The following is a 10884-nucleotide window of genomic DNA, read 5'->3' as shown; positions in this document are numbered from 1 at the left end:
ACTGGCAGAGCTTCCCTAGCCTTACTCAGAGACAAGGGGAATTAATTTATTGGATCAACTTCTATGACAAGCTCTGAAGCCACACGGAGCTCTTCTTCAGTTGTGGCTTGAAAGCTTGTCTCTCTCACACACGTACGTTGGTCCATTATAAGATATTACCTCACCCACCATGTCCCTTTAATATCTGTTCCTGGATTCTTACACAGCTACAACTACATTGCATATACCTCTCTGTTCAGGGCAGCAGAAGCTGTCAGGCTTCTATTGGCTGTCATGTGCCATCTGCAGCAGAGTATATGTGCTGTCCTTGACCTTTCAATTTCTTCTTTCCCATAATGAAATAGCTTTCAGCACAAGCCTGTGCCTCGGGAGCCATTGTTTCAGCAGATCCTAACCACACTTTGTTGGGTATTCTTTTCTTCCTAATAGCGTTGTCTTCTAGTCAGTTCCAGTGTGGTTTTATAGATTGTTGACACCATTGTATCATTACTTCAGTGTCTACTGTAGGGGGAGATAGCCCTAAAGACTGGTGCTAAGTACTGCTTTTGCTGCTCTATGCCTGTTCTTTCTTTTGACACACTGATATTTGTTTTTTCTTTATCTTGGTGCCTGTTTTTGGTCAGTGCCATGTCACCAGGGTGTTTCTGCTTGTTGGCACAGTTGTTGTGTGACAGGGTCCTAGGTACTCTGACATGAAAGTTCAGTGCCTGTCTCCACGCCCAGGGGCTTCTTTTGTCTATTGGTCCAGAAATACCAGTACCATTTTTCCTACTTTGATGTCCAAAAGGGAAAGGAGACCACTTAGTGTCTTAAAACACATTGTCATATTTAACATTGAAACCACCCATTAGAGGCACCTGTTTTGCAAGATGCATGGTCCTGATAAAGCTGATGAAAGGTCCTTTGGGACCACTCAATTCCTGTGAAAAAAAATTTTTTTAAATGTGGAAAGTCCCATTTCTGGTGGCAGTCACTCTCGCTCACAGAGCTGACTGATCAACCTTATACTAGATTTTACAAGAATAATTGTATTGTGATTCTACTGAGATTCCTCACCACAAATTCAACCTTAGACTATTGTCCTACCAACATTTTCTTCACTCACCTGCCTATCACAGAGAAACCTGTATAGCATCACTGTGAAAAAGATAATTGGAATTATATTTGGAAACTCCTAAAGCTTTCAGAAGACTAATCCAATTTTGTTTCTTTTGACACCAGTTCATCAGGCAATATTTTTATTAGGACAATCACATCTAAATGGATGTCTGATAGCCTTCTGGTTTCAGACTGCAGGGATACAATGTCAAAACTTACTTGTTTTGAGACAAAACCATTACATAACAGTCCATCTCAGCTGTTTCCCTAGAAAACCACCTACTAAGTGGTCCTCTTTCATAAAAAAAATGCTTTAAAAATGGCCCCCCGTTATAAGTATCTGGGCACTTCACACATTTTAATGTATTTATCTTCACAACACAGCTGGCACGTAGGGAAGAAATATTCCCATTTAAGAGATGGGCAATTGAGGCACAGAGGCTAGGCCCAAGTCCTCAACGATACACATTTAACTTCCATTGATTTTAATGGTAATTAGGTGCCTAAATACCTTTGAGGATCTGGCCCCAAGTCTCTCTCTGTTTCAATTCCCCATCTGTCAAGTGGGCCTAAATGATTTGCCCAAGGTCACCTATGAAGTCCGGGCCCAAGCAAGGAATTGAACTCGGGGCTCCTAAGTTTCAAACCCCTGGCCCTCCTTGCTTGGATTTCACCCTCAGAGGTAGGCCTTTTCAACTCCGCTTTAAAGCTCAATTCCAAAGTAAAATAAGTCACTCACCCCTCACTTTTGTTTTCTCTCAGTGTGTCCCTTATTTTGTTGACCAATTTATTTTTAAATAAGCAAAGACTTCAATGGTGTGTTTGATAGTGCAGTTGTGTTAACAGTACAAAGAGGAATAAGGTAATAGGAATATAGAACAAGCTCACTTTTTCCGCTAGTAGTAGCTTTACTCTTTTGCAACATCCCTTCCGCTTCTTGTGTGAGTGAGAATCTTGCTGATAGTATTTAGCCTATAATAATTCTTCTCTGATTATGCTGTTTTGCACCTTATTTTTTATTCCACAGAGTATTCTCATGCCCTTTGTTCTCTGTTCCTCTCTGAGGAACAGCAGTTTCCTTCTGAGGAAATGATGCATTCATCACAGTGTCTTCAGTATTCTTCCCAGCTGCTTTTTACACCCATTGCAGTCTCCAAACCACTATTCCCCATATACAAGACTTTTTAATAGCCCCAATTCATTCCTTAGCAGTTGAATACAATATTAAAAATGTAGAATGAGACATATGAGTACTTAAAGAGCAAATTATTCTTTAACGGAGACAAATATACATTTTTAATTTTTATTGTCATTTAGGCCTCAGTTGGCATCTTTAGACAGAAAATACCACACAAACATCAGAAATTTGTTAAACAAGTTATTAGAAAGCAAGCTGTCTGTAATATTAGAGTAAGAATAAATAAGAATAAAACTAAGATTACATTTTCAAGAATTTCCAGAGATCCTTTAGTTGTGGCAATGTCACTGGAGAGTAGAGAGGACAATCAGATGAAGCATTTTACAGTGACTGGTAGAACATGACTGGATAGAGAGGAGGGAAGCACAGATTATTTATACATTGTTTATTCCATCATAATGAAAGCAGCAGGACTGAGCAATCTTTTGGAGAGAGAAAAGAAAAAAAAGTCTTCATAATGCATCATCTAATAAGTGATGACAGAATATTAACCAGGAAATTCTTAAAATCCTTGCTTATTCAACAATGGTTTAAATGTTGTCCTGGTGGATGAAGTTTGTAATTACCTAAAATGCCAGTCAGTCAAAGAAATCAAAATATCAGACCTATAGATTAGTAGGTATGATATTTCTTGGACAGAGTCTAGACTACTTAAGGCAAGTTGATAGCTGAGTCAGGAACTGAATTTCAGCTAAAAATACCACTGAGAAAACGTCTACAAAGAATGTCTTCAAGACACTTATCTTCAAAGAATCCTATAAAGTTAGAGTAAAAACTAGTGCTGCAGTCAGTTCATCATTGTCAGTTAATTTGATTTCTATTGCTCATCCCAAAGATCTTGCATTATGGTGGGAAGCTATTCCTTTTTGTATGGTGTATACTCAAATATTGCCAATTTATGTATAAACATTTTCAAACTAACCTTGATGTTTTAGTAAAGTAAAAGACAAAGAATAATTAATTCCCTTTAACATGCAAGTCAAGCTTCCAAATTTCACACAGTTAAGCATAAGACACTAAGAACTATTTAAACCATTTGTTCTGGTACAAGCATATTACTAACAAAAATGTAAGAAACACAAATGAAAAAGAATTCTGGGAAAGATTCTGTTACTCAGAAACCTTTCCCCCCCCTCTCGTGATATTATACAAAACAATTGAATGGTGAATAGTTTAGCTTCCATAGCAGTAATATCCCATTTCACGTTGAGTGGACTTACTCATTTATTTTTTACTATTAAAGACTTTTATTGACCATTTTAAAGATGGAATATTCTACAGTGTACAACAGGGACATTCTTTGAAGCAGTGCAATGAAAAAACTTCAGTGCTTCTCCATTAAGTGTTATTCTCAAAAGTCAATTGTATGCATTAGAAAAAAAAAATGACATTTCACAAGTGACCAATTTGTGCTGCTGTTTCATATTCTGGGCAATGGTGAATTCAATGGTGAATTTTAAACAAGTATTAATGATTAAAAAATATTCCAATGGTAGAAAGAGTTTCTAGCATACATGCTATTCTTCTGCACATTCCAGTTAGATGTTTGCTACAGTAAATGGCATTTTTTCCTTGGTGTCAGAGAAAGCACTGGAGTTAGCTTGCACTCAAAGGTTTTGGCTCCTGTGGTGGCAAATTTCCCATTCAATCCAGTTTTGCTTAATGCAGAAAGTTCAAAGCAATAGGCTAACCATGCATTTTTTTACAATTATTTAGCATCCTAAGGGGGGGAGAGGGGAGGGCAAATCTGTGTTTTGAGATTAAAATGCTTTTATTTTTAGTTTAAAAACAAAATCTGCTTTTCCAATACTATGGATTTTCTACATGCATTGTGAAGGAGACTGAGATGACACAGTTAATGGAAAAGTTAGCTTCACGTGTGAAAAATATTAGACCAAAATATTGTTAGACATAAATGAGGGAAAATTCTTTACCATGACATTCTGATATTGAAAGTATTCATTTATATCAATTTATGTGAAAGTGTCTGATGCCCAAACATCTGTGATTTTTTCTTGTGAAAAGAGAATTGCTTATATATATTTAGTTTAGGATTTCAGCAAAGTTGAATCCCACATATTACAAAACAATGGGTATAACATGTTAAATAAATGGGCCTACTGCCAACATTCATTGCAACACAGTTAGAATTAATATCAGATGCATGGCTTTATTTTCCCCTTTGTCTATAATTCACATGCATAACTTAATAGTCTGATCTTTTAATTTTAGAGAAAGCACTTGCAAGGTTATGCAAGATTTAAATAATAGCCAAGACAAATAGTAGAAAATGCATTTTATTTATATGGAAAAAGCTACAGTAAGATTTGTAAAAGGTCTGTGAGAATATTATGTTGCCAATATGGGGGGGGGGGGGGGGGGAAGAGGGGGAAATCAGTCATGAATAGCAACAAACAAAAACAGTTACATATCTTTCTACATAGCAGTGCAATTAGTTCACATTGCAATAAAATTAAGTCAAGTATGCAACAGAATAAAAAAACCAAGTGTTTCTCCATAATCAGCATGTTAAGAATTACAGTGCAAAGATCATTTTAGGTTTTAAGAAATCTGCAATCAGTCTGTATAATAGCCCATAGGGAGCAACACCTCATTGATTTCATTAGTAGCAGTTGTATCATGTCAATACTGTGCTAAAGGAAAAAAAGTCTAAATGAATTAATTTGCATGGTAAATAAAATATATTTAGTCTATACAGTAAAAAAATACAAATTATATAACAACTAACAGAATGAACTTTTGAACAGAGACTTATGAAATTGACAACATATCTTAAAGACACATACAGTATTTCTCATGTAAAACATCTAGTTTTTCAGCAAAAAATAATTTGGTTGCTTTACAACTGCATTAGGGATCTTGTAGGCTGAAGATGCAGAAGTCCAAGAGTCTTAAAAACCACAATAAATGTCTTTTGCAAAGCATACAAAAAGGATAAATAGTCTCATCACAGTTTTAAGATTATTTTTGGAAGTTTGTTTTTTCTTGCTCCAGAAACACACTTACATGGGTAAAAATTAAAAAGGGCCTCATGGTACATTGAAACAGTAAACTGTGCTCCATTTACTTCTAATTTTGAAAAAACCTAGAATTTACAGTACTCTGTGGTATATATGAAAAAGTCTTCACAAGTTTACATTGCATATTTCTGAGTCCATTCTCTTGCATGTCTGTTGTATCTGTATGTGTAGAAAGAAGGCATTTCAATGAAGATAGGTATATGATCCACAACATCTATGTATCAGAGTAGCAGCCGTGTTAGTCTGTATCCGCAAAAAGAACAGGAGTACTTGTGGCACCTTAGAGAAATTTGTTAGTCTCTAAGGTGCCACAAGTACTCCTTAACATCTATGTAAGTACTCAAATGATGTGTTACTGGCTCTCCACCTTTTGGGATTGATTATAATCTTGTGAAATATAAGAACTGTTTTACATAGTAACTCTCTTCCCTCAAGAAACAAAATACATAATTCATAGCATATAGATATATATGCTCAGTTTTGGAACTACCTAAAAAAATAAAATCTAACCACAGCAGTCGTCTATGATTGCATTAAAATGTAAGAAATCTACAGTTTGCGCGTATGTAATCAGTCTTTTGCTAATAGTTCCACTGTGCACTAAACAGTGCCAAATCAACAACTCTAGCATACTTACGACTATTAGAAACACATTAGCTAATTAATGCAGGCAAGTAGTAGGTCATTAAAACAATGCACACCATATACTGAAGCACAAAATTGTTTATTACACCATCTGTTTCTCAATGTCAATTCTATTTTGGCTGTAGAGATTCACTTTACAGTAAGTTAATTTAAACAAGTTTTTAAAGACTTTTCCCAGAAGAAAGGTAAGAATTGCATTAAAGCTAACTACATACCATTAGAATGAACAAGGTCAAATTGTTAATGTCATTATTACAAAGTTATTTCCAAAATATTATTTAGGTATAAAAGGTCTTTTATTGAACTAGGTCAAAACCTAGGAAGTTTTTTTTTTTTTTAAATGTCACAACTTCCATAGTCTGCCAACATCATCTGAATTTTGACACTCAAAAGGGAAGTAATTATGCTTCTCCGAAAGTATCATTTGACTGGATTTCTACCCTTGGGCCTTTTCCTTCCTTCATGAGACTGGCCAGAACTCCCAAAACTCCTAGCCAACTCTCTCCTTGCCTTGGTAGCAGCATGTGGTATATTAAACTCCTGACCGTAGGCTCAGCAGCCTCTTGTGCCCCCACCTGTTAGTTCCTTCTTCAAATAAAAGGTTGAAGCAAGAACTTTTGCAAACCTATATAACCTAATGGCCTCCCTTTAAGATGCCAATATACGTAACTTGTGCACTAACTGCAGCAGTCTCCATAATCTGCAAAACACATGCTAATGGAACATAACTCCTTGGACTCTAAGTTAATATTGGTAAAAGTCGGTATATAGCATAACCAGAGTTTAGTCGGCCATGACTTTCACCTCCCAAATCTGAGGGGAGATAAATTTAATAGAAAGACAACCAAAGGATATCTTCAAAGAAGCAGAGTTACAGGCAAATTTTCCTTTCTTAAACCATCCCATACTGATTGAATTCTTAGTCCTCACTTCAAAGAAGGAGTCTCCATAAACCAAGAGATTCTCCAAGAAACTGTATGGGGAATTTCCACACCACCTTAAGAAACGTGGAGACTTTTCAACCCCCCCGCCACCCATCAACAACAGGAGGAAAAATATTGAGTAAATGAACAGGCAAAGGCTGAGCCCTGATTTCTTCATCTTGAGAATGATAGGGTTTGTATTACAAGGCAGATATACAAACAAGTTCAAATATTGAGGCAGGTGCTTGCAAAATGGGTCAGATGCTTTGATTACACCAATCATCATAACTGGCAAGAAAAAAAACCTATCTTAACAGTCTGCAAAAATGTCCACTCCATGGACAAGAAAGACTGTTTCAGCAGAGGAATATCCTTTAACAAGACCATAACCTCCATCTAACATAAGCAAAGACCCCAACACAACTTGACAAAATAGAACACAGTTTTCAAATTGAAAACAATCCTCAGTTACCTTCAGGAAACTGTGCCCAGTGAGGAAGAACTACAGACCATCTGTAGATGTACCAAAAAGCTCCTGAATGGATGAGTATTAAAAAGCTAAATCTGATTCTATCTGTAATATGTAGATGACAGTCAATGTCAAACATATACCTGGTAAGTACCTTTCATCTTAGTGCTGGTATTAATGGGTATTTTGTTAAATTATTGCAGCAGGCACACACCAACTTGTTCACATGTTACAAGCAGTTTGTGATCTCTTCCAGATATTCCATACAGACTCTAGAGATCCTGGAACAATGAGTATAACTGATTAAGATACTAAAGAAGAGACCTCCCCCCCCCCCCCCCCCAGGCTACCAACAATTAGCATGAACACCACGAGTGAAATACTGCCCCACTGAAGTCAATGACAATACTCCCAATGACTTGAATAGGGCTAGGATTTCAGCCAGAATCACAGGTAGCCAATATGCATCCCAAACACATCCACCAACAACCTAATAGTGTCTACCAAATACTCGACTCAGGGAGCAAACAATCTGAGTTTATGGAATCTGGAAGGGCTTAAGACAATCACTAAGAGCGAGACATTGAGTTTGCTGCATCTTCAGTGATATTATGTATTGGGTTTTCAGGCCTACTAAGATGCTCTAATGTGGTTCAGATGTCACAGGTACACCGGACCCTCACTAGAACGCGGACTTTTGGATCCATGTGCGGTCCCACGTTAACGTGGGAACCGCATTACCATGGATTCCAATGAAGGTAATTAAATTTGGGATCCATGCACGGTCCCACACTATAAGCGAATTCACGCTATATAGACACGTGTTCTAGCGAGGGTCCACTGTACTAGAATACTTTTGCAGAAAACAGTTTAGGGTATATGCTGCAACTGAGTTTCAATGTGTCTGTTTTAGCTAACAGTCAGACCACATCCTCGACTTCTCTTGGACTATCCAGACCAAGAAACATGTCCCACAGGACCTCTAGGAAGAGAGCTCAATCCCCCACCTACTTTGAGCACCCTGATGTGGAAGACTGGTGTACCCCCAAGTTACTCTGTTATCACATCAATTGTTCATTAGACTAGTCAAGCATTCCACCATTTGGAATGACGGTTAAACACTCAGACTGTGGTTATAGGACCAATGGATCAATATTCCCTCTAAACATAAGAAAAAAGTTTAGAAACAGGAGTTAGAAGGAGGAAGCATATACAGATGTTCCTGTCTCATTGAAAATAAGCAGCTTTACTTGCGGAGGAGACTGTCTCAAGTACAAGCTCTTTGAGATACACGCCGCCTCCCCTGTCCTCTTCTCCCTCCTCCCCCCAAGTGCTGTTACCACCACGGCTCTTCAAGCCACTCTCACAGTACTAGTGTCTGATACACCAGGGGAAAGCTCCAGAGATTCCAAGACACTGGCATTCCAAATTTCCTCCAGGGAACCTTTTGGAAATTCCCAAGTCTGATCTGTAATATGCTGAGGGCCTAGAGCCTCTAGCCACCCCTATGTGAAGTGCCTCATAGTGTGCCAAGGCATCAACTTCCTGAGATATCCAGAGACATCACCCTTTAGGGTCTGAAATGCTTAGAGAATTCACTCTACACTGCACTGTTCTGGAGATAAGCTTCCACTATGTGCCAAAGACCTGAAGACTCAGCTGACCACAAAACACTGGTACCAGATGTTTTGGGGCTACAGCCATGCAATGTACTTGGATCACAGTGCTTCAATGCTGTTACACATCCATGGCAGGGATGTGTAACAGGGTGCTGTCTGAAACCATCAAAATTCAGCTTTGGGAGTTCCAGGTGTGCTTTGAGAACAAGACTAAGACCAAAGAGTAGGAATCCAGTCAATATGGTATCTTTAGAGATTAAGTCCTTTCAATTTAAATCTCTTTTGCACCAGAAGTATGCACTACTGCAGCCATTAGTTGCCTAGGTTGCCATCCTGATACAAGCTCTCCCACCAGTTCTAAATTGAGGTCAAAGTGAAGAAAGGTCCATTTTTGCTGTAGGATGTTGCTGTTCGTTAGATGAATGTGGCTATGGAAAAAACTTCTCAATATTTTCTATATTTTAGACAGAAGTTTTATTTGGGAAATCAAATGTCAAAATTTAATATCCATGTTCAGTATCTTTTAACCTTTTGGCAGAGGCATAAGTCTAATAAGTCTTTAATGATAGGACCACATAACAATATATTATTTGAGATGGTATTTGTCCTCAAGTAGTTTAAAACTAATGTAAACATACAACCTTGACACTTCTCTTTTGTGTGTACAGATTTTTGCACTAAAATATTATGAAATAGCAATGTTAATTTGTGTAACTACAGTCTACTAAAGTAGTTTAGTTGAAGTTATAAAACTATTACATGGGTTCTTGTTAGATTCTATTGTTTAAAGGCTTAGATATGTATATCTTTGGTATACCTAAGTTTTGTGAGCGTATATGAAGCAAATGTCTTCAAAGAATGGGGGGGAACGTTTTATGCGTAGCAGATTAAAAACAAGCCTCTAAATATCAAAAAGTTACTTACTTTTCCTTGTCTGACTTGTAGATTTGTGCAATATCTGGTACTAAAGGGTCATCAGGATTAGGATCACAAAGTAAGGAGCATATGGACAATAAAACTAAAAAAAGAAAATAGATTAAGGAAGGGTTTACTTCTTTGTCTTATTTTCTATAATACCTTACTATATACAGTGATAAATTTTGGGAAACAAATGTACTTCATTAGTATTAAATCTTTATACTACAGGTCTGCCCAGAAACCTCACTCAGGATCACGGCCCCATTCTGCTCAATGCTGTACAGACATACATGAGGATATGGTCCCTGACCCAGAGACTGTACGCTCCAAGAACCTGATGCACAATAAACACACCATGCAGACCCATGTGCTTGTGAAGAATTCATTACAGGACTCAGGCCTTAGAAGTGAAACAACTGACAATTTTGACTTACACGTGTTAAAGAAAACTACATACTGTCATATGAACATTTTATCAGACTGCAAGCCATTTTGCTTTAAAACCAATACAATTAGTTTCTCATTGAGAGAGATTGACTTTCTGACAGAGGGCTTAGTGCAAGGTCACAGGATCAGCATGTACTAATTACAAATGCATCTATTTTATATTCTGTCACACTATCATGCAACACCAGATTTTAGTGTATTTTTTCCAATTTTGTTGCCAACTTAGGCCTGGTCTACACTAACCCCCAAATTCGAACTAAGGTACACAACTTCAGCTACGTGAATAACGTAGCTGAAGTCGACATACCTTAGTTCGAACTTACCGCGGTTCAGACGCGGTCCACACGCGGCAGGCAGGCTCCCCGTCGACTCCGCGGTACTCCTCTCGCCGAGGTGGAGTACCGCAGTCGACGGCGAGCGCTTCCGGGATCGATTTAGCGCGTCCAGACCAGACGCGATAAATCGAACACGGAGGTTCGATTGCCAGCTGTCGAACTACTGCGGTAGTGTAGACCTGGCCTTAGAT

The 10884-nt window shown here is 37.9% G+C and overlaps 1 protein-coding gene across 2 annotated transcripts in view; it reads right to left on the bottom strand.

Moving 5' to 3' along the window:
• Window positions 1–4342: 4342 nt before the first annotated feature.
• Window positions 4343–10884, bottom strand: part of UBE2D1 (ubiquitin conjugating enzyme E2 D1) — a 35347-nt gene continuing 28805 nt past the window's right edge. For both annotated transcript variants that reach the window (XM_065407559.1, XM_065407560.1), the window contains exons 6-7: window positions 9918–10011; window positions 4343–5496 (exon numbers count right to left, since the gene is read on the bottom strand). In XM_065407559.1, coding sequence (XP_065263631.1) covers window positions 5451–5496; window positions 9918–10011 — 140 coding nt within the window. In that variant the 3' untranslated portion in view covers window positions 4343–5450. The remainder of the gene's footprint in view (window positions 5497–9917; window positions 10012–10884) is intronic.

This window comes from Emys orbicularis, chromosome 7 (genome assembly GCF_028017835.1).
Source record: "Emys orbicularis isolate rEmyOrb1 chromosome 7, rEmyOrb1.hap1, whole genome shotgun sequence".
NCBI classification, from domain to species: Eukaryota; Metazoa; Chordata; order Testudines; family Emydidae; genus Emys; species Emys orbicularis.
The sequence above is the reverse complement of the archived record's forward strand: the minus strand, read 5'-3'. Positions and strand labels throughout refer to the sequence as shown.